The following is a 22,248-nucleotide window of genomic DNA, read 5'->3' as shown; positions in this document are numbered from 1 at the left end:
CCAGGAGGGTGGAAAAGAGGAAGACCTGCGAGGAGCTTCATGCAGGATGCTGAGGACAGAGATGGAGTCAGGTGATGCACCGTGGTGACCCCTAAAGAGAGCAGCCAGAAGAAGAAATCCCGACACTTAAAAAATAATAATTTGCTTTCTTTTTTTTTTTTTTTTTTTGTCAAGTGAATGCATTAAGCTTCCGTTTTATTGTTGACAATAAGAGCAGCTTCCGGCGGAAGTGGGGTGAAAGCAGCGTTAACTTTACGGATGTTCTGACGTTGGAGGCAGGCAGCGGACGGTGTTGTTGTGTCGCAGAGGAACGTTTGAGCTCCCGGAGAAACGATGTCTGCGGTTCAGCATCTGCGGGTGTTTGTGACGGAGCGTCTGAGCGCCGCCGCGGAGGAAATCTGCAGAGTGTTTGAAAAAACCATCCTGCAGTACGAGGAGGAGCTCCGGAGACAGCGGGACGGACCGCAGGACAGGCCCGTGAGCTGGACGGCAGACCCGGCAGGTATGTGACACAGCAGGCCTCCTATCCACCGAGTCTCTCCGGGAGGAGGAGGAGGAGGGCACCGTTAGCTTAGCCGCCACAGACAGGGTCCAGCCCGGAGCTGCTGAATGCGGTGACTTTGATTTTTTCTGATTCTTCACAAATTAAAATGTTCATATATATTTTAACATCTGCCATTAAAAAAAAATAAAACAGCCATAGGAAAATGTTAGAAACTCCAGTTTAATGATTCCAGTACGAGTTCAGCTGTGGTTTTACTGGGAAATGCCAGACTCCAGTCCGGCTCCAGTCTGCAACAAAGAGCGTTTAAGGAAGGAAAAGCAGCTGCTGGCGGTTCGGGACAATCCTGAGCAGAGATTTCTTTCAGCTAAAGCCTGTTATCATCGCCTCACTGCTGCACCGTGACAGGAGGGTTTGGTGCTGAAACCAAGACCCAGGCAGCCCTGCAGGGGACCGATAAGAGCCCGGCCCACGCCGATATTTGGTGATTTAAGATTCTGATATCTCAGCCGATATTTTTTCTTTCAGACACAAGAATCTGAAATATTTGTATTTGTCATTTATGATACTATAGCAACGCAGTTTAAAGTTAACTGTACTTTATTGTTAGAGTAAGTTATAGATTAAATCATAGATGACCCCTTTAGTCTACCCTCTGCTCAGATCAGGTGTTGCCAACAGGGAAGTTGCAGACCACCCCTGGTGGACAAACTATGAACACCGTCCTCTGATTTACTTTTTAAATTTTCAGGTATCAGCCATGCTGAATGCTGATACTGAGATATCAGCTGATACGGTCGGGCTCTAGTACCGCTTCACATTAACATAGCACAGTACCAGAGCACATCTGGGTTAGAGGAGGAAGGAGATCGACATCATGCGATGTCACTCCTACGATGTTGAAACTAAAACACTGGGCGGTGGTGGCTGTAACCCAAATGTGGTGCCAGGGGTGGTAAAACCTTTCAAATCTCAACACAGCCACACCCGTGGTGCTGTGGCGACACCTTCAGTCTGAGCAAGCACATCTATAAACTCTGAATATTTCTGCTCAGCGTGCTATTCATGGTAAACAAACAGAAGTCTCAGTATGTAACCATAAACAATAAAAATTACTATTTAATGTTATATAATATGCTGTGACAGTGACATCAATGCATCAGGATTTAAATATTTATAATATTACTACAAGAGGTCATCCTCTGTAATTAATTAACACGGGGCCAGAAGCACTAAATGCACTGACCTGCTCTAAACCACCTCGCAGAGTCGTTCACTCACACTCACAGAGAGAGCTGCAGCCTGAAGCTACAGAGGTGCAAACTGTTTCTTACCCTGCTTGGTGCACAAACACAGTGTGAGCCTTTAAAGTCAACATGTTTCCTGTTGTTTAGCAGTTCACACTGAGGCCGAGCTTTAAACAGAGCAGTTCAGCCCTCAGAGTCTCGTCTCTGCTCTTTGCGGACAATGTGGTCCTGTTGGCTTCATCGGGGGGGGCCTCCAGCTCACACTGGAATGGTTCGCAGCCGAGTGTGACGCGGCCGGCATGAGAATAGGCACCTCTAAGTCTGAGGCCATGGTCCTCAGCTGGAAAAGGGTGGAGTGCCCTCTCCGGCTCAGGAACGAGTTCTTGCCCCAAGTGGAGGAGTTCAAGTATCTCGGGGTCTTATTCATGAGTGACAGAAGAAGGGAGCGGGAGATCGACTGACGGATCGGGGCTGCTTCTGCAGGGATGCGGACGCTGCACCGGTCTGTCGTGGTGAAGGGGGAGCTGAGCGTGAAAGCGAAGCTCTCGATTTACCGGTCGATCTACGTCCCTAATGCTTCAGAAGCCTCTGAGTAGGTGAGGGTCCAAATGAAGAACTTCACCATCAGAGGCTCTGTGTGTGTTTCTTGTGTCACTACACTAAACATTTGTCCTTCAAACAGACTCAGAAATATAATGAGAACAGCTGCTGATCCATGCTGACCACAGCTGTCTAAAGAAAACATCTGGAATAAAATGAATAAATGAAGAGAAGTGCTTCCTTTTGCTGCTCAGCTGCATCATAATAGGATGTAAACTGAACGTGAATGAGCTGTACAGCAGTGCATTCTGGGCCTTTTCTTTCTTGGGACCTGCATCGCGTTCAGCCTCGATGACGTTTTCTGTGAGTCCGCTCGGGTCCGACTGGAGGAATTTTCCACATGCCTGTTTTTTATCACCGCACAAACTCGTCTGTAGAGAATTAATCTCACAGAGCATCAGCTACACATGTGCCCCAGGCGGGGGCTTCTGAGGGCTTCAAAGGAGTGCTCGGCCATCATCTCTCCAGCTGCCTGCATCTGTTCCATCACTGAGGCTAACCAAAGCTTCAGAGATGTGAGGGCTGAAACTCAGACAGGTGATGAATGATACATTTCATACACTTTATTATGCCGTTTATTTAAGTACATCCTCTTAATATACAGTACTGTGCACATGTGGAGCCTCCTCTCATCTCTGGAAATGCAGACACAGAGTTTGAACAGGTGTGATCATCTTTATTCTTCAGCACAGCCTCAGCTCTTCTGGCTGTGACCATTTGAGAATGAGCCTCTCCAGGCGAACCGAGGACGCTGCAGGAAATCTGGAGCTCCAGTTGAAAAACGAAGCGAGCAGTTTTGTGTTTTCATCCTCTGGACACAGCCGGGAAACTCGTCTTTGTACGTGGATCACAGAGGAGCTGGCAGCAGTGTGCTCAATGAAAGGGACTTCAACAGGGAGGGATTTGTTCATGGAGGTAGGTGCTTGGATGGGCTGAAATCTCCATCCATCCATTCATTTATTTTCTTCCGCTTATCCGGGGCCAGGTCGCGGGGGCAGCAGCCTAAGCAGAGAAGCCCAGACTTCCCTCTTCCCAGCCACCTCTACCAGCTCATCCAGAGGGACCCCAAGGCGCTCCCAGGCCAGCCAAGAGATATAGTCTCTACCCCGGGGCCTCCTCCAGGGGTAGGACACCTCACCCAAGAGGCGCCCAGGAGGCATCCTAGTCAGATGCCTGAGCCACCTCAACTGGCTCCTCTCGATGGGCTGAAATCTGACAGGAAAAATGACTTTTCAAGCGGATAAAAAGTAAAGTGACTGAAATGAACCCAGAACTGAATTTTGGTATTTTGCATTTTTCATCAGGAGGTGAAAGATTAGAAAGACAAGAGCTCTGAATCACTGACAGTTTGTTGCACTTTTGATTTGCTGCCTGCAGTCGGTCAGTATCACTGCTGGATTTCTGTTCTTCACAGGAGACCTGCTGAGAAGATGCTCTTTGGATCTCTGTGTTCATATGTCAACCAACATTCTCAGTGAGGAAGTTCAGCAAATCCAGGAACAGATCCTCTCAGTGACGGTCACCTGTCACCTGTCCCACATATTGAACCTGACTCTAAGACCAAAACACAATACATTTCTCTCACATCATTAAACTACAGCCAAAGTAGTAACACAGCAGTAATAGAGTAATAAAGGTCTCTGAAGTTTGCAGGGATGTGCACCTTTTGTTCACAATTGTTTTGGAAACTTTGATTAAATAATTGACATAATTATTTAATTATGCCTGTTTTATCTTCCATCACCTAATTGTAACATCCACTCTTACCAGTAGCACTTTATAAACTGAAAAAATTAATATTGAACAGAAATGAGGTCGGCTTATTGGTGTGGCCTCTACAACAGTCCCAGCTTCTCCCGTGGCTCCTTTGGGAAAATACATTTTCCACACGGTTTAGTCCTTTAATTCTGTTAACTCTGTGTTTGTGCTCCTGTCCCTCCACACACACACTAACTGCAACGCGAGCTGAAGTCCGGGCTTAAACTTGTGCCTGTGGGGGCCTGAGCTTGTAGGTGTTGGTCACATGTGGAGAAGCAGCATGAAGCTGAGGCTGCGCAGATTTAATCTGTTATGAATCTCAGAATAATAATGATGTTTAATGAATCTTTGGGGAAATCAGATCCCTGTCATCACCGTCCATCAGCACAAGCCTAACTGCATCATCACAATATTAACTAAGTTTTTTCCCTTTTGTCCCTCCAGACCTTCCAAACCAAGATGTCTGCAAGGAGGAAGAGAAGGTTCTCGCTGACGAGGCGCTCTGTAAGCAGAAGGGGACCTCCAGTCTGGACCAGGAGAAAGCAGAACCTGTGCAGGTTAAGAAGGAACAGGAGGAGTTCTACACTGGTCAGGAGGGAGAGCAGCTTGTCCTGAAGGAGGAGAGCGATACAATTATGGTGACTCTTACTTATGATGAAAGTGACCTCAGTGAACCTCAGCACAAGCGTGTGGACTCAGGATCTCCGAGAAATCCAGAGCCGCAGCCAGAGGAGCTGCATCAAAGTGACAGCAGTCCGGGTAAGACTGTGATGTCAGAGAGTCAGAGTAAAAGTGACGCAGGGAAAAAGTCTGTAAAATGTGACGTTTGTGGAAAAGCCTTTAAGTATAATTTCCAAATGAAGAAACATTACAGAATCCACACGGGCGAGAAGCCGTACGCCTGCAGCACTTGTGGAAAAAGATTCTATCAGATTTATTTTATGAAATATCACGAAAGAAATCACACGGGTGAGAAGTCACACCTTTGTATCACCTGTGGGAAAAGATTCACTGACCTGTCAGCACTTAAAAGGCACACGTCCATCCACACGGGCGAGAAGCCGTATTCCTGCGAGACCTGCGGGAAAAGTTTCAGGCACAGTGCGACTCTTCTGGTTCACATGAGAACCCACACAGGTGAGAAGCCGTACCTTTGTAACACCTGTGGGAAAAGATTTACCAACTTATCAGCATTTAAGAAACACGCAGCGATCCACACAGGTGAGAAACCGTACTCCTGCAAAATCTGTGGGAAAAGCTTCACTCAGAGTGGGAATTTGACTGTTCACATGAGAACGCACACGGGGGAAAAGTGGTATTCCTGTGAAACCTGTGGGAAAAGCTTCAGTCGCAGCAGTAATTTGACCGTTCACATGAGAACGCACACAGGCGAGAAGCCTTACCACTGCAACACGTGTGGGGAACGGTTTAAATACGCAGCAACGCTGAAAAACCACATGGGAACCCACGCAGCTGAGACGGCGCACGCGTGTAAGTCCTGTGGTAAAGGCACCGGGGGGGGCGACAACTTTCTAGTCACTATGGGAACACACACAGGTGAGACGTCAGGGTCCTGAAACCCCTGTGGGGAAAGATTATAATCCAGGAAGCCCAATCTGAAGGTGCTCATTGTAGTTTCACTGAGGCCATCATCAGAAGGTGAAGAAAGAACCACTGTGTGTTCTGCTGAAGTGATCTCGACTGCAGCTTACATCAGGCTGGGCTGGACTTTCATGTAATACCACTTTGTACCACAAGATGGTGCAACGAGCCAGTGTAACCTTTATTTACCACGGACCGCTCCCTGCAACAGCGTGAGTGAAATTATTGTAATAATCCTATGTTAGCTCTCAGAAACCATTTGAATATTTCCAAGGGGACAAATTGTTGTGTAATTACGGTAATGCAAAGTGCGCTTGGCTAATCGTGTCAGCAGCAATACGCTGGGAGAAGCAGGCTATTAAAGGGTTAAAAACACTTTATTTTTAGTGGCTTTGTACAAAAGACAACAGTGCAGCAGCCAACAGAAACACTGGGTCACATTCAGAGGTTTTACTCTTGATTTCTGAGTTTGACTTTCAGGAAGTCACAAACAGAAACTTTAAAAACTTCTTTGAAGCTTCTTTGGATCATTTTTCTTTCAGCATTTTGTGAACAGCAGATAATTTCATTGTCACAAAGCATTTTAATGTCCTCACAGAAGAGCAAAGTCAGAACATCTCTGTCCTTGGGCTCTGCTAACAGCCACCAAATGTTTGGTTCAGGGCTGCAGAGTCGTCCATGTCGTGTTTTCCGGTGATGCCACGTTTAGAAGCTGCTGGTTGTGATCAGGGAACATCTGGCTCATTAGTTAGTGAAGTGCAGCTGTTAAAAATAAAAATCTCCATTCAGACTTTTTTCTTCCAAACTCGGTGGCACAGCTTGTTGTGTCTCCAGGTAAAAACACCTGTCAGCCTTGAGTGATGCAGTGTGAGCTGCTCTGGGTGCACATCTGCACTCTTCATCCTCCTCCTCCTTCCTCTGCGCTCGCTGAGCGTCTGCATGACTCACAGATGCTGAGCTTTGACGTTTGCCCTGCTGGAGTCAGTTATTGATTGTGTTCTTGCATCATGTAGGTGGACGTTTAGCAACACTGAACCAGCTGGAATCAATAATCTTCATGTTTTTACCCTCGTCTCAGCTCTCCTCTGCTGTACCATCGAATGCAGGGCGCCTGTCCCAGCCTGTGAGGCAGAGAGATGAGAGTGAGCTTACAGGAAAGCCAGAACCTTCTGTCTGTGAGTGCTAACCACTGCAGCACGGTGCTCCCAGCTATCAGATCTGTTTAGCTGAATAATTGAGTTACTTTCTAGTTAGTCAGCATTTCAAGCAGAAACTTCTCCCACACAGACGTCTCTCCGCTGACTGAGCAGTTTATGACAGACGGGATGTTCTCGCTGTTCCTGGACCTCATTTTTATTTATCTGGAGATCCGCTCGACCTTTGTGACGTCTCTCCTGCATTTACAGCAGATCTCACAGCGCTGCACATCTGACGCCTGGCAGCGAGCAGCACGCAGACAGCAAACAGCTTCTGGGTGCTTTACTCACACCTCCTGACAGGAATAGCATATTACATCGTACCAGGTACCAGCAAGAGAAATTGTGTATTTTAGGACAAAAATAGTCACATAAACTTCCATCTTTTTTAATATTCAAGAATCAGGACCATCCTATTATTGGTGTTAGTCAGCCGACACTAAACCCGGGCTGTCGGATCATCTCCGGTAAACGAGTCTGTTCAGAACCAGCAGCGCTGTCAGACTTAAAGTGCCTTCAGACCTCCACAGTGAAGATGTGAGGTGGTTGTGTATCACACTGAATACAGCCTGAACCATGAGAGAATGACCTCATTTATTTAAAGTGGAGTTTTTATTGAACATTCTGCAGCTGATGTGGTGGAGACGTCTCACAAACATCATGAACTCAAAGAGGTTTTAATGGTTTTCAGTCACTTCTGTGTTTGAGAACTGAAGCATCAGTGTTACTTAGTTTAATAAATATAATCATTAATATCAGTGTAACCCCCACATTTTTTTTTAAGGAAGTACTTTGAAAACTCATTAATTTTAAGCTGTCAGGATAGAAATCATCCTGTTTGCAGTGATTCTTCTGTCTAAAATAATTAAAGGTTTATTGTACAGTAACATCTGGAAGTGACAGATCTGAGCAGTAATCAGCTGTTTGAGGTGTTTTTTCATGAGCTTTATAAACAACTGAATTCATATATTGTGTCATATTTGATAAAACTGCATCTTTTTATATTTTAAAAAATAAACATACAGAAACTTTGATTTGATTTGGACTCGTTTATTTGGGTCAGATGATAAAATGTAACCAGTTTATGAGGTTATTTCAGTCCTCAGTTTTATTTAGACCGCTGTCACACGGTTATTTTGAGAGTTCACTTCTTTTATGGTGCGTTGATTAGAAACTGTTTGGCGATGCGGGCCTTCTTAGACCTGTAGCGCCTCCCAGAGGGCAGCAGGGTGGACAGGTGGTTGTCTGGGGAACAGGAGTCCAGAGGGATGAAGGATGGAGCTGCCGATGGCGATGGCTAACAGGACCGCAGCGCTCAGCTTCATCTGCTTCAGGCTCTGAGCGCGCTCAGATGACTTCCACACAAACATGCTGATGACTCCGGTCAGAGTGAGCGGCGTTTCCTCAGTCTGCAGATTTTTATGTTCTGCAGGTAATGAAATATTCAATAATTTTACTCCGAGTAGCGTTATTCTGAAATAGTTCCAGTCTGCAGACGGTGTTTCGCCGATTGATGAACCTCGGCCCGTCTTTGCTTCTGAGAAGCTCTGAGATTTTTACCTGCTTGTTTTTACGTTTCCAGCCTTTTTGTTGTTTCTGTCCCAACTTTATTGAAACATGAGCCAATGAGCCTCAGAACAAACATTTGATTTTAATGATAATCCTTCTAACTTTTTTGGAATTGGGATTATAGTTTAAACAAACTTCACACACAGAATAAAACTTATTTCAATATTTTTTTATTGTTTTGATTTCTGATTCATGTTCCTTTAAATTGGTTGTGATAAAGCACTAAAACACTGTTTACCAGCCACCACAGAAGGTAAGAAGTTCGGTGTGATATTCAGGGTCTGAAACCAAAGAGTTTAAAAAGCAGGTGGAAGCTGATGTGTGGAGGGAGCAGCTGCTACGACTTCTGTTTGTGCAGATGCAAACTTTCAGGTTACGCTTAAACATTTAGGTGATCTACATAAAACAAGGAGGAAACACTGGGTCTGTGGGTCTCTTATTTCTTTGGATCATCCATCTGCATGAATCCATCAAAACCAGAACAAAGCACACCAACAGGAAACAGAAAGTTTGCATTCAAAGTAAAAGCTGCAGCTTTTGAAACGTGTTGGCTGCAGCAGTAAAACTAATCACTGAACTACAGAAATGAACAAATTGTTTAAACATTTAACACAACTCATGTTTCACTTTTACAGTTAATCATCTATAGCTGCTGCTGCAGGGCTGTGAGGGTCGTGATTCAGGCAAACATTAAATGTTATTAAAATCTTTTTTTTTTTTTTTTTTAGCTCTTTTGTAACTTTGTGTGAACATTATTAAAAACCTAAGGTAACATTTTTTTAACTGATTTGTCTTAAATAAAGTCAGAGCCTCTTTCTGTCCTTGTTGATTCCTGTTGGCATTATGGGTAAAAGGGATTACAGGTTTGTATTCATTACAGCACAGTTTATATCAGCCATTTCACTTTATTCACGATGAGGAACTCGACCCACAATCCTAACCTTTCAACAGAATGAAATCATTTTTACACCATTTTTAACACCTAGACTTCATCATGGACGTTTCTGCTTATTTGAACTACAGAGGCCTGAAAATGTCCTGTGAGTGCTTTGGCCCATTTTTCCAGAACGCTTCAAACTTTCAATATCTGACAGTTATTTACAATTTTCTACAAGTGGATCAAAGTCGGAGCAACTTTAAAATAATCTACAACTGTTACACACGAACAAAAACAAATGAAATCACATCATATTCTGGAAACATCAGGACTCCAGTGAATCAGCGAGACTGCAGGCACTGCACCGTTTAATGCTTTACCACACACACACACACACACACACACACACACACACACACACACACTGGAATTTGGGAATTGCATTATGGGATGAGTAGTTCCGTCAACTTTAAACGTACACAGTCTTGTACCTTTGCAAATATTTTTCGTTGCTTATTTGTGTATTTATTGTGGCCATTATTCCCTCGGCAGCTGGTTGGTTCGGTTCAAAGGTTAAAACTCTTTATTCGCTGAGGAGAAATTCACTTCAGAGCCGGAGCCCTTTAAAAGCAGCACTCATCGCCGAGCTCCATACGAACATGCACACGGGGGGAACTGAAGTTAACACCTGCGTCTTCCGCCGGAACCCGACAGGGTGACACTCGGGGTAGTAAACAGGCGCTAGCAGCGTTAGCTGCTCGCTGGTTGAAGGCAGAATGGCCTCAGCTGAGTGTTTGCCTCCTGCTCATGAACTCTGCCGGACTGATGTGGAGAAAATCTTCGTCCACTGCCGGGAGGAGCTGCTGGACATCAGCTGGAAACCGGAGATAAAGTTACATCGAATCGGTAAGAAACACAGCGCAGGTAAAGCTAACGGAGGCGTTTCTCACAGGAAACATCAGGATCTCCTGTTACTCAGAATTCAACACCGCCTGGACCCGCGGAGGGGCAGGCTGGCTGACCCAGGATCAGTACCCAGGTTAGAAACTGGAGCTACAACGAGCAGCGAGTTTCCTGCAACCCGAACCCAGAAAAGCTGGGCCGCTGGGTACAATGTAACAGAAATAGGACGCAGAGAACATATCAGATGTTTAAACTTAGAAAATGCACCATTTTAAGACAAATATGAGCTCATTTTGAATTTAATGGCAGCAACATTTTTCTAAAAAAGTGGGGACAGAGAAACAAAAGCCTGAAAGAGGAGGTGGTACTAAAAAGAAACAGATGGAGGAACATTTTGTAACTAATTAGCTTAACTGGCAGCAGGTCAGGCGTGATGCTGTCATGGAAATCACTGCGTGGGCTCAGGAAGAGATCCAGAATTCATCGTCGTCTGGTTTGCAGTGCCATGATCCAGGAATGCTGCCAAAGCTCATTTGAAATGGACTGAGGCAAAGTGGAAAGCTGTTCTGAGGTCAGTCAAATCCACGTTTGAAATTCCTCTTTTTGGAAAACATGGACACCACATCCTCCAGACTGAAGAGAGGGAACATCCGGCTTTTTATCAGTGCTCAGTTCAAACACCTGCATCTCTGATGGTATGGAGGTCCATCAGTGCCTGTGGAACTGGCAGCTGGCACATCTGGATAGGCTCCATCAATGTGTAAAGCTGTATGCAGGCTTTAGATCAACATCTGCTCCCATCCAGACGCCCGGTTCACAGGAGACCTCGCATATTTCAGCACGACCACATACTGCATCTATTCCAGGAGCATGGTTTCATAATCAGAGTCCTGATGCTGAACAGGCCTGCCTGCAGTGCAGCCCTTTCACCAGCTGAAATCACTCAGCACATCATGAGACGAAGACTCAGGACTGCCGAGCAGCTCGAGTCCTCTGTGTAATATAAAAGCTCAGTTTTCATTGATCTGAAACTGTTTACATGAGGGTGAAAGCCCCCCCCCCCCAAAAAAAAAAACCAAAAAGCTGTCAGCTGTACTAAATGATGAAAACTAAAAAGCATTAACAATGAAAACACATTTGATGTTACCATTAGGTGCTGCAGTTCATTTAAAATTTAAAACATGGGCAGAAATAGGAGGAAACTGTTACCTCAGACTGTTGGCCACAGTCTGTTTTTTACCTTATAAACTGTATTTTCATGCATATTTGCACGTCTCAATAAACCGCTGCACCTATTTTCCATTTTCCTAACAAAACCTAAAGAAATAGGTTTGGAGCGCAGCAGTTACTGAGTCATTGGAGCTCCTCAGCTCTCGCTCTGTAACTGCACAAGGTCTGACACTTTGTGGCTGAGCTGCTGTGGTTCTTAAACGCTTCCACGTGTCAGTAATATTCCTTACAGCTGATTGTTGAATGTCCAGGAAGGAAAAATTTCAGACTGAGAACTGCAGTGACCTGTGAAGATGGGACTGAAACACCTGAATTCAAAGATTAGCAGGTGGGGCCTGATACTTTTGTCCATATAACAAGTTTGACTATGAAGTCTGATGGCACAAATCATTTAAACTACACACATCAGAAATGTTTTGTAAATTCATGTGTTTAAAAATGGTTTAAAACCAAAATTATTTATGTCTGTCAACAGGATGTGAATAATCCATCACTATGACTTCATCTCCTAAACATCTTTGTTTGGTATAAAAGAGATTCAAACAGCTTAAAATGGGGCCGTGCAGTACTTTTATGTAATGTCAATTTATACCACAAGGTGGTGCAGTGAGTGGGTGTCACCTTTATTTAAGCAGGTAAGTGATTAAGAACAGTCTTATTCATAATGGGCAAAAGACAAATCATTGTGAGGTGCAGGATTAAAAGAAATATTAAAAGTTGAAAGGATGGCAGAACACTTGACTCACTGATTAAAAAAAAAAAAAAAACACTGCCCCCTGCAGTTTGTTACATTCCACAGAATGTAATTATCACAGTAGTAACCTTTTTCATGTGTCTGTTCTCCAGACCTTCCACATGCCAGTGAGAGTGAGGAAGAGGAGGTCTGTAACCAGGAGAGGAACTCCAGTGTGGACCAGGAGGACCCAGAACCTCCACAGATTAAAGAGGAAGAGGAAGAACTGTACATCAGTCAGGAGGGAGAGCAGCATGTACTAAAGGAGGAGACTGAGACCTTCATGGTGACTCCTGCTTATGAGGAAAGTGACCTCAGTGAATCCGAATCGAGCAGTGACCAGCTCCTCTTTCCCGACTCTCCTGAAACTGAGAGCCAAGATCAGGAAGGAAGCATCAATGAAGCCTCAGGGTCGACTAGAGATGCAGCGCTGAAGCCAAAGAAGAGACATCCCAGAAACAGTGACAATATAGATGCTGTCAGTAAATGTGACATTTGTGGGAAAGACTTTCATGAGGATGGGAACCATGACAGAACCTCCACGGACAAGCCGTATGCCTGCAGCACCTGCGAGAAAGAGTTCTATCAGATGTACATAATGAAATATCACCAAAGCGCCGTCACAGAGGAGAAACCGTTTTCTTGTGAAACCTGCGGGAGAGGTTTCAGAGCTCGAGATAAAATGTTGATTCACACGCGAATCCACACGGGTGAGAAGCCATACCTTTGTAACGCCTGTGGGAAAAGCTTTTCTCAGTCATCAGCGCTGAAAAGGCATGCACTAATTCACTCGGGCGAGAAGCCATATTCCTGTAAAATATGTGGGAAAACTTTCTGTCAGAGTAGTGATTTGACTGTCCACAGCAGAATCCACACAGGCGACAAGCCGCACATCTGTAAGAGCTGCGGGAGAAGGTTCTCTGATGCGTCCGCGTTTAAAAGGCACACAGCCATTCACACGGGAGAGAAACCGTACTCCTGCAAACTGTGTGGAAACAGCTTCAGGCAAAGTGGCCATTTGCTGCGCCACATGAAAATCCACACAGGCCAGAAGGACTATTCCTGTCAAGTATGCGGCAAAAGTTTCACTCAGAGCGGCGGTTTGAACGTCCACATGAGGATTCACAATCGATAGAAGCACTGCTCTTACAAATCCAGGAGAAGCTGCATCGATGGTGGTAATATGTACGTCCACACGAGGATTTACACAGCCAGGAGGGGGGGTATTCCTGCCAGACATGTGGGAAGAGCTTCATTTAGAGAGGCAGTTTGACAGCCCACAGGCCCACACAGTCCAGGGCCCTGTGGTACAAAACCAGTTCAGCATACCCAGGGTATCTTCTGTTATCTGGATTCACTTAGCCTGGTGATCAGGATAAGCTCTCCAAGTTAACTCAGGGTTCATGTAAAAGGGGCGGCATCTGACCAATCTAAGGGGTGTTTCACAGGTCACATGACTCTTCCACAGAGAATGGTCCCTGTGAATGCCCCCTACTCCAGAGATGATATTGCATTAAATAAACATAAACATCCCAGTAAAATGCAGAACTGTTGTAAAAAGGACGAGAGATGAATGCCGCAGAAAATCATTGATGTAGGTGTGGTCTGCAGATTGAAGTGAAATTAATTTGATTGGTTGATCAAATATGAACATTTATAGAACAATACAAATGCTGTGAGATTGCTGCCAACAGAAAAAAAAAGTTATTTGCTGGAGGCTTGACTGGTCATTGAGCTCTAATCTGGGTCCTAACCTGCTGGTTCGCAGCATAGGTTACAGTAAAAAGAAAAGCGCGAGTTAACCCTGATGTTACCTGGATGAGTCAGAATCCTGCAGGTTTGTGTGTGAAGCAGCACTTGGAGGAAGAACGAGTGAAGCCGAGCGGCCTGTGTGACGGGGTTACCTGCACCTGGATCAGTCACACTAATCAGTTTTACTTCTCAGTGTCCAGTAAACCGTAAACGTGGTGAATCTGTAATGAATGAGTTCAGTTTTGTGTGTGAACGGGTCCCACTGAAACGTGGATGTTTCTAAGAGGAAGTGTGATGTCATGGGTTCAGTGAGCCGTGCTGAGACCCGATCAGAGCTGGGAAATATTTTTGCTTTATTGTTGTGAGTGACATGCTTGACATGTTGTCACTGTGCTTCAGGTAAATAAGAAGCTTAAATGATTTTCAGCTCATTTCATCCTGTTTCATTCCTCCGTGTTTGAGAACAGTTTCATGAGTGGGTTTCCTTCTCTTCCTGTGGACCGTGTTTTGGGACGTGCTGTTCGGGCTCTGCTTTAAACACACGTCTAATAAGAATCATTTTAGTGCTGAATACTCAGTAATTTAAACTATGAGCATCAGCTGGATGAATGATGGCACTAACTGTGTAACTTTGTTGTATTGTGACAATAATGCTTGGGGAAGCAAGGGGAATCATGAGGCTGAGTGAATGTGAAGTAGAAGGCTGCAGAAAGCTGTGGCTACACTACGGGAGTGAAAGAGGTCAAAAAAATGAAGAAGAGCTTTTTACTGTTTGAGCTTCAGGGCAGTGAATGTTGCTGCTGTCGCAGAAGGAAAATGGGAGCAGGCCAAATTTTATCCCACCTCTGTTACCCCTTTTCCACCGCTGGGGTTCCGGTACCCGTGCTATTCCCAAAAGAACCGGCAAAAACCTTAAGAACAGGCCCGTGTTTCCACCGTGTTTCTGTGAACTGCTCCTTTACGTATGAGTGTGGGCGGGTCCTCATCTGGACACGAAGCCGAAGCGCACAAACGTGGGAGAACACGCTCCCCTTTCTGTGCCGCAAATACGTTTTAGGGTCCAAACCAAACTACTGCAGCATCTGTGTGCAGCACAGAGGGAAACACAGACAGCGATTAGAGCAAGACGACAAGTACGCACTTTGTGTCCTTTTATCTGTGATATGAACTGATACAAAGCAGCAAGTTCAGCCTTAGAGCCCAACCTAATTCACAGCCGTGAACATCGCTTCACTTTTCTCCTGTAATACACATGTAGTATGGTAGAAAACTTGATGTTGAGACGGCAGAGTCACGCCCTTCTGCTGCTTTTGTCACGCGTTCTTGGTTCCAGACCAGCTAGCTTGCGGGGCCGGAGTTGAACCCGTTTTTCGGCTGAGCACCGAGTGCTTCCGCGGTGGAAAAAAACGCTGAACGGTTCAAATACTGGCACCGGAACCCCTTCGGTGGAAAAGCAGCTTGTGTGAGCCTGTAAGTAACAAAGAGATCGGCTCCACGTTTGATTCTTACACCTGATAACCTTCCTGCTGCGACCTCAGAGATCGTCTCAGAATCAGACCAGGGATCTTTTGGCACTAATAGAGCCACAGGTTATGAGTGTATGAGGTTTCATGTGTTATTTCACATCTGAATCACCAAAATAAAATTTGCACATTTTTGTCAGCCTGCCTGTTTTCTTTACAGTTTATTGGTTTTTAGTTGAGAATTACCGCAGCTGGGCATAGCCCAGAGTTACATCTATGTAGGGCTGCATAAAACGATTATTTTAGTAATCGAGTATTCTATCGATTATTCCAGCGATTAATCGAGTAATCGGATAAGAAATACTTTTTTTTATTAACAGTTTATCTGCATATTTTAACTTCCGTACTGCAGTTTCTCGCCATGTGAACAAACAGCGGTGAATGGAGCAGCTACAAAGTTCTCTTTTCTTCACCTTAACACTTGCTGATCAGGTGCTTGATGAAGGACCTCCAGCTGTTTCACAGATTTAATGGTGGTTACTAAAAGAAAAAGCTGCTGTTTTGGACGCTGGAAAAACGTTTCCTTTTTCACTACTTGAGCTCACCGTCACAGCTTCGCCTCTTTGCGCTTGCGCAGTTAAAACCGCTGCCTGCTATGAGTGTTTTGAAAAACTAGTGGCTGCGGGAGCCATGGCGCATGTGTGAGTAATGGTGTAATGCTTTGTATTCACAAGCATTCTCGAAAATACGTTTCTACTGCAGGTCTATATTTAGTCACTAATAAGGAATTAAAGTATAAAAATATTTTGAAGGAGCCCCTCTGTCCTGGGGGGCGGGCCTTCCGGTACCGAACCATCGCTAGTGCTAATGGCCCGCGCTCGCTAGCAAACCAGTTCTGGTAGCTACAGCTGAAGTAAAGACAAAAATAGCAGCTGAAATTCTCAGCGAGCACAACACACACAGACACACAGAGAGCAGTGGAGGCGTGGAAATGCATGTCAGCGACAGTTGCCACCCGTCCCGTAAAGTACGGAACACGGCATGTTACGGAGCCGTATTCCACGGAGTCCCGTAACATACGGGGTTCTGTATTTTACGAGACAGGTGGCAACTCTAGATGATCCACTCTGTGTTAAATGAAATCCATCGCAGCGACGGAGAGCTTTTTAGAATGTGTGCTTGTGTATACGTGAGTGATTCACACTCCAGTCCAGTAGGTGGCGGTAATGCAGTTCTATGTTGGTTTGCCAGCCCCCAATAAACCCACAAAAAAACGTCAGCACTAATGCTGCTAATGCTAGTGGGTCACAGTTTTTACTTGTGTCAGTACTGCAGCGACTCCCTGACATGATGGAGTCGCCCTCATCGGTGCTGCCATGATGCCTCTTCTTAGCTGATCCTGACTCCACACTTCCTGATTGTGACGCTCAGTTTCAGGAGACGTGTGAGGGGTGAGCAGGTCAGTGTTTGGTCACTGTGGTCGCTCCCCTCCTAAGAAGACGTCACCATAAAGGTCTCGACCTCCTCCTTCAGGACAAGCTGCTCCTCTTGCTGACTGGTGCATTGCTCCGCCTCTTCCTCTTTAACCTGTTAACCTGTCTTTAACCACAAGCCAGGAAGTTTTAGTGCATTTAATAAAGAGTCTCCTGGCAGAGCGGTCTTTAGAAAATGTACAGAGCATGCAGCAGAGGGACAGAGGACGGACCTCACATACAAAAACCTTAGAGTCTCACATTACATCGTTCAGCCCCGCCCACTCGTCATACACAGGTCACACAGTTCAGATAGATGTAGCAGTTTGAACACACAGGTCTCAGTGTTGGAGGTACTGAGACAGAACCCAGCCCCCCCCCTCTGTCAGGGAGGCCCTGCATGCCTGCCCCTCCTCAGTGCAGGGTCAAGAGGTCAAACACAATGTAAAACATGAGAAATTTTTATTTAAAAATTAATAAAAACTAAAATCACAGTTAAAGCATGAAATGCATGCACTATTACTCAATACAGAGTCCTCAATACACACACACCCCCCAAACAAACCTCTCATGGAGTTTATTATTTACAGTGTAGAGTTTCTTTAACTCGTTGAATTTGTTAAAAAAAAAAAAAAAACCCATGAAATATTTACAATCTGTTATTAGTGACATCATTTAACACACAGGTGACCTCAGGTGAGCGTTTCAGGGCTCCAGTTCGCTCATTTGCATTTACAGTTAGGACACAAATTTAGTGTTTTACATGTTTCTGTGATAAACATGAACAATCAGAACCTTATAAACTTTAAAACTTTTATTTGCAAATAAATCAAATGTATGCGGGGTCGGTGCTCACAGCATCGACCCCGCTTCACCTGCAGCGCTCCGTGACGTCAGCTACAAGAACCTTAGAGGACATTTTTAGTGTGGCCAATCCTTAAGAAGCAGGTGGACGAGCAGCAGCCCACAAACTGATCCTGGAGCTGTGATAAAGCAGGAATGGTTGGGATTTGACCCAGAAGCTGACCTCAGCATGTCACAGAGCGCCACAGACACTGTAATATCTACTGAAGCTTTTCCAGCAGGCAGATCTCAGTGGGTTTCCACACCATCGTTTTCCATGTTTTCCAGTAGGTTCTGCAAAGCACAGCCTCTCAGCTGCCTCAGGCTCTCACACAGGTCCAACATGAACACAGGTTCACAGTAGGGCTGGGCGATATCTGGAGTTTGTAAAAAATATGGATATATTTTCATACGCAGTATGAGACAATATTGTCTCCTATTGCGTACTCGATACTCAGATCCACCAGTTCATCTTTCTCTTCTCCCAGTTTCACCCATTAATCATGCAGGAAGTGACAGCAGGGCAGCGTTCCCACCTTAGTGACTTTGTTGCTAAATTTAGGCTTTTTGTTAGTTAATTTTTGAGGAATTTCTCATGAACATCTACAGCTGAATGTTAATGAAAATGCCCGTGTGACATTTGGAACATGGAGCTTTGAAGGGCCTTTTTGTTTATGCCTTTTGGAAAGATAAATAAATAAATTATATATATATATATATATATATTAGGGGTGGGACTCGATTAAAAAAATTAATCGAATTAATTACAAGCTTTGTAATTAATTAATCGAAATTAATCGCATTTCAATATTTGACATGAGAAATATTAATTTAAGTTTAGTTGATGAATGAATCAATATACATAAGCTTAAACTTCAAAATGTTGTTTATTTTCCCACCAGTCTACTACACAGACCAATGAAGGGTGGAAGTGCTCCTGTGATAAACAAACACCTGAAATTAAAGTTAAGCATCATAACTGGATAGTTTTATTCAACATTAATGTCTCACTTGTTATAATGGAAATTAATCATTCTCTCAGCTGTATTCCTTGATGTTGAAATGTGTTATGCTTGTTTTAACAGCTTATTTTGAATTAAAGACTTAAAATCAAACCACAAAAAAGAAGAAAAAGTTCGTTCTCTGTTTAACCAGCTGTTTTTACACAGCTGTGCTTCGCACTCACGGTTGCTAGGCGACATGAGCTACGCAGAGGTGACGGCAGCTGATATGAAGGCTAGCCGCTCACTTCCGGCCTTTGTGGTGGTCGTGGGCTGCGAAAGACGTGGACCGGGTCCTTCGCAGGATGCGGCCCCTAATTTGGACATTGTGCGTCGATATAATCTGTATGCCTGGAACTCTGAGAAACGTTCCACGGTGCAAAGTGCGATTAAAATGCGTTAAAATTTTTTACGCGTTAATTTCCCCGTAATTAATTAATCGAAATTAAGTCCCACCCCTAATATATCGTCCAGCCCTAGTTCACACCTTTGTCTCACGTGGACGACACGTTTGTGTTATTTCTGTGACTTTTGTGCGGCTCTTGCATGAACGCGACTTCTCGCCTGTGCGGAGCAACAATTTCCAGCCTGAAACTTCGATCCACACGCGTGTGGCTTCAGTCTGTGTGGGTCCTGTGAGGTTTCATCATTTGAGTCTTTTTCATGAAGGATTTTTCTACTGCCATCACATTTTACAGACCTTTTTCCCACCGTGATGCCGGCTCTTTGACATGTGACAGTTTTCCTCACAGTTTCTGTCACTCTGATTCCTTCTGCGTTTCTTCCGTGGTTTCCGGTCTTCATTTGCAGCTGATCCTGAGTCCACATGCTTGTGTCCTTCCAGACTCCGATTTGAGGAACTGTGAGAGAGGAGCTGGTCCATGTTTGGTTCCTGTTTTTTACAGTCCTGATAAATAGGAGTTCCCATAAAGCTATAGGTCTCAAGCTTCAGTGCTAGCTGCGCTCCCTCCTGACTGCTAAAGAGTTCCTGCTGTTCTTTAATCCGTGGAAGCTCTGGTTCTTCCTGACTGGTGAGCAGGTCCTCGTGTTCTTCCTGGGGAGGTCCTGGTTCCTCCTGGTCCAGACTGGAGTTCCTCTCCTGGTTACAGAGCTGCTTTGTAGGAAGAACTTTCTCTGCTGTGCTGACACGTAGCTGTGGGTGGTCTGCAGCAACACAAGACACATGTTAGTAACAGTGAATAAATAATTATCACAGCTAAAATATACATGTTCTAATGTTAATCATCAGCAGGGCAAACATGTATGCAAATGAATCTGAAAGTGTAATATGACTGATTTCTGATTATGCTGCGCTGTGAACTCAGACAGCTGGAGACCTGATGGCTGAGGAGTCATTCCAGTTTTACGTCCTTGAAGTCTGCTCGAAGGCCGCCAGCTGAGGCGGCAGCCGGTGGACTGTGATGTAACGTCTCTGTGGACGAGTGTGCACCATCACAGAAAACAGGCACACACACACACACACACACACACACACACACACACACACACACACACACACACACACACACACACACCCTCGCTCTCACCGTCTGATGGTGACATTTACGTCATGCAGACCTTAGCGGACACAGAAACCATAAACCTGACCGAACTGATTTAGACGTCTGTGCTCGATCTCTGAAAAAGAAGCTGGACGTGCACGGCAGGAATCACTGACACTAACAGGCCAATCACCACGTGTAGTTACACTTTCAATTCAATTAGATTTATATAGCGCCAAATCACAACAGTTGTCTCATGGCACTAAAACTATGCAATAATTAGAGAGAAAACCCAACAGTCAAAACGCCCCTTGTGAGCAAGCACGAGGCAACGGTGGGAAGGAAAAACTCCCTTTAACAGGAAGAAACCTGCAGCAGATCCAGGCTCCACGGTGACATTTCCAGGTCAGGTTACATCTACAGCATTGGATTAATGCAGGTGCATAAATCAGCTGTCAGCTGCTTCCTGTCTGTTCAGGAAGCAGTCTGCTTCTTCCTCAGAGCTCAGCACGGTCTGAGATCTCCTCCAGAGTCCGATCCTCTGAACGTCCACCCTGTAAATTTGCTAATATCTGAAACCATGTGGCCCAAACACAAAAAAACATAAAATGACTAATGCTACCTTTATTTATATAATAATTTTGCTAAGAAAGCTTAGATTTATCCTGTATCATAACTGCAGTTCTGGCATTTGTAACAAACCAAACTGCTGTAAAATTGGTAGAAAATTCATGATTTTTAACCGTGTGCCGTCCTCGGCCTCCACACACGCACATGCACCAGGCGGCCCGGACACCCCTGACCACCAGCAGCGGCTCCGTCAGCAGCCGTTACCGCGGGCTGAGCGCCGGGAGCAGCCGGGCCTCCCGTCAGCGCCTCCGCTGCTGGAACTACGCAGACTTTCTGCTTTTAAAGCCGCAGCCTGATCCTTTCTTTATTTATTCTCCAGTTAAAGGAACCGGGAGCTCAGGCAGCTTCCTTACCGATCCTGCGGAGCTTGATCTCCGGCTTCCAGAAGCTCTCCAGCAGCCTCCGCTGCCGCGCGATGTCCTGCTCGTATCTGACGATCGTGTTTTCAAACACCGTGAAAATTTCGTCCACGGCGGCGGAAAGCCGCGCGTTGACAAAGTTGATCAGAAACTCGACTGCGGACATTTTTACTGTGAATGAAATGATCGACAGAAGTCCTCCAGCTGCTCCGGATCTTCCGCTGTGTGCTGCACCGTCAGTGCTCCGGCAGGGAGCGGAGATCGTTTCAGTTCCGCTCTCAGTGCTTCTCTGAGATTACTCCGCAGATCTGACAGATCCAAAACAATAAATAAATCAGCAATACATTGAGACAGAAATCGCTAAATTAATGAAAAAAAAAACATTAAAAGCAGAGTAAATATTCTCTGTACAGTGTTTGAATGTTCTTATGTCACATCTTCATGCTGTGATTAAAAATCTGCTTGCCTAATAATCCATCTCCCCACTAACTGCATTAAATTAGGCTAGAGAAGAGCCTCTGTTAATCCCATAGGTGTATTCAGGAGTCTCCATCTCAGCCTATCCCAGCATCCTCCTCTGTCACTCCAACCCCCTGCATGTCCTCCTTCACTGCATCCATGAATCTTCTCTGAGATCTTCCTCTTTTCTTCCTGCCTGGCAGCTCCATCATCCATCTTCACTGGACCTTTGTCTAATATATCCACCCTCCCTCCTCTGCACATGTCCAAACCATCTCAGCCTGAGCGGTCCCTCTGATGGTCTCATCTCTGATCCTGCGTCCATCCTGCTCACTCCCAGTGAACTGTCTCTGCTGTCCTTTTGTCTCCAAACATCCATCACAGCAGGTCTCACTACCACCTCCTTCTGTCTCGTCTCCACCCGCTCCAGCCTGCACTGGACGTGTCATACAACAGTAACACTTTAATCGTTTGTATACTTTTTTAGGGTTCAGGTTAAAAGTGTTTATTTGTAGATTTAGTGTTACAAACTGTTCATGCAAATGATTTT

General features: G+C 45.1%; 3 protein-coding genes across 4 annotated transcripts; 2 read left to right on the top strand and 1 right to left on the bottom strand.

Annotated features, from left to right (window-relative positions):
• The first annotated feature begins 282 nt into the window (after positions 1-282).
• Positions 283-7,925, top strand: LOC115795844 (zinc finger protein 501-like). The gene is made up of 2 exons (XM_030751961.1): positions 283-502; positions 4,552-7,925. Exons 1-2 carry the CDS (start codon positions 334-336, stop codon positions 5,682-5,684), a joined length of 1,302 nt encoding a protein of 433 aa, XP_030607821.1. The 5' UTR covers positions 283-333; the 3' UTR covers positions 5,685-7,925.
• Positions 7,926-10,058: 2,133 nt separating this feature from the next.
• LOC115795858 (zinc finger protein 239-like) lies at positions 10,059-15,032 on the top strand. Of its 2 annotated transcripts, XM_030751981.1 has the most exons (3): positions 10,059-10,257; positions 12,331-12,666; positions 13,456-15,032. In XM_030751981.1, exons 1-3 carry the CDS (start codon positions 10,128-10,130, stop codon positions 13,488-13,490), a joined length of 501 nt encoding a protein of 166 aa, XP_030607841.1. In that variant the 5' UTR covers positions 10,059-10,127; the 3' UTR covers positions 13,491-15,032. The 2 variants fall into 2 exon arrangements, with proteins under 2 accessions (XP_030607841.1, XP_030607840.1); XM_030751980.1 differs by having other exon boundaries at positions 12,331-15,032.
• Positions 15,033-19,125: 4,093 nt separating this feature from the next.
• On the bottom strand, positions 19,126-21,449 carry LOC115795879 (uncharacterized). The gene is made up of 2 exons (XM_030752004.1): positions 21,234-21,449; positions 19,126-19,912 (listed from the first exon to the last, which is right to left on the bottom strand). The coding sequence occupies exons 1-2, from the start codon at positions 21,403-21,405 to the stop codon at positions 19,434-19,436; spliced, it is 651 nt and encodes a 216-aa protein (XP_030607864.1). The 5' UTR covers positions 21,406-21,449; the 3' UTR covers positions 19,126-19,433.
• Between the last annotated feature and the right edge of the window lie 799 nt (positions 21,450-22,248).

Source organism: Archocentrus centrarchus, chromosome 17 (genome assembly GCF_007364275.1).
Source record: "Archocentrus centrarchus isolate MPI-CPG fArcCen1 chromosome 17, fArcCen1, whole genome shotgun sequence".
NCBI classification, from domain to species: domain Eukaryota; kingdom Metazoa; phylum Chordata; class Actinopteri; order Cichliformes; family Cichlidae; genus Archocentrus; species Archocentrus centrarchus.
Note: the sequence above shows the minus strand (reverse complement) of the source record. Positions and strands in the feature narration are given on the sequence as shown.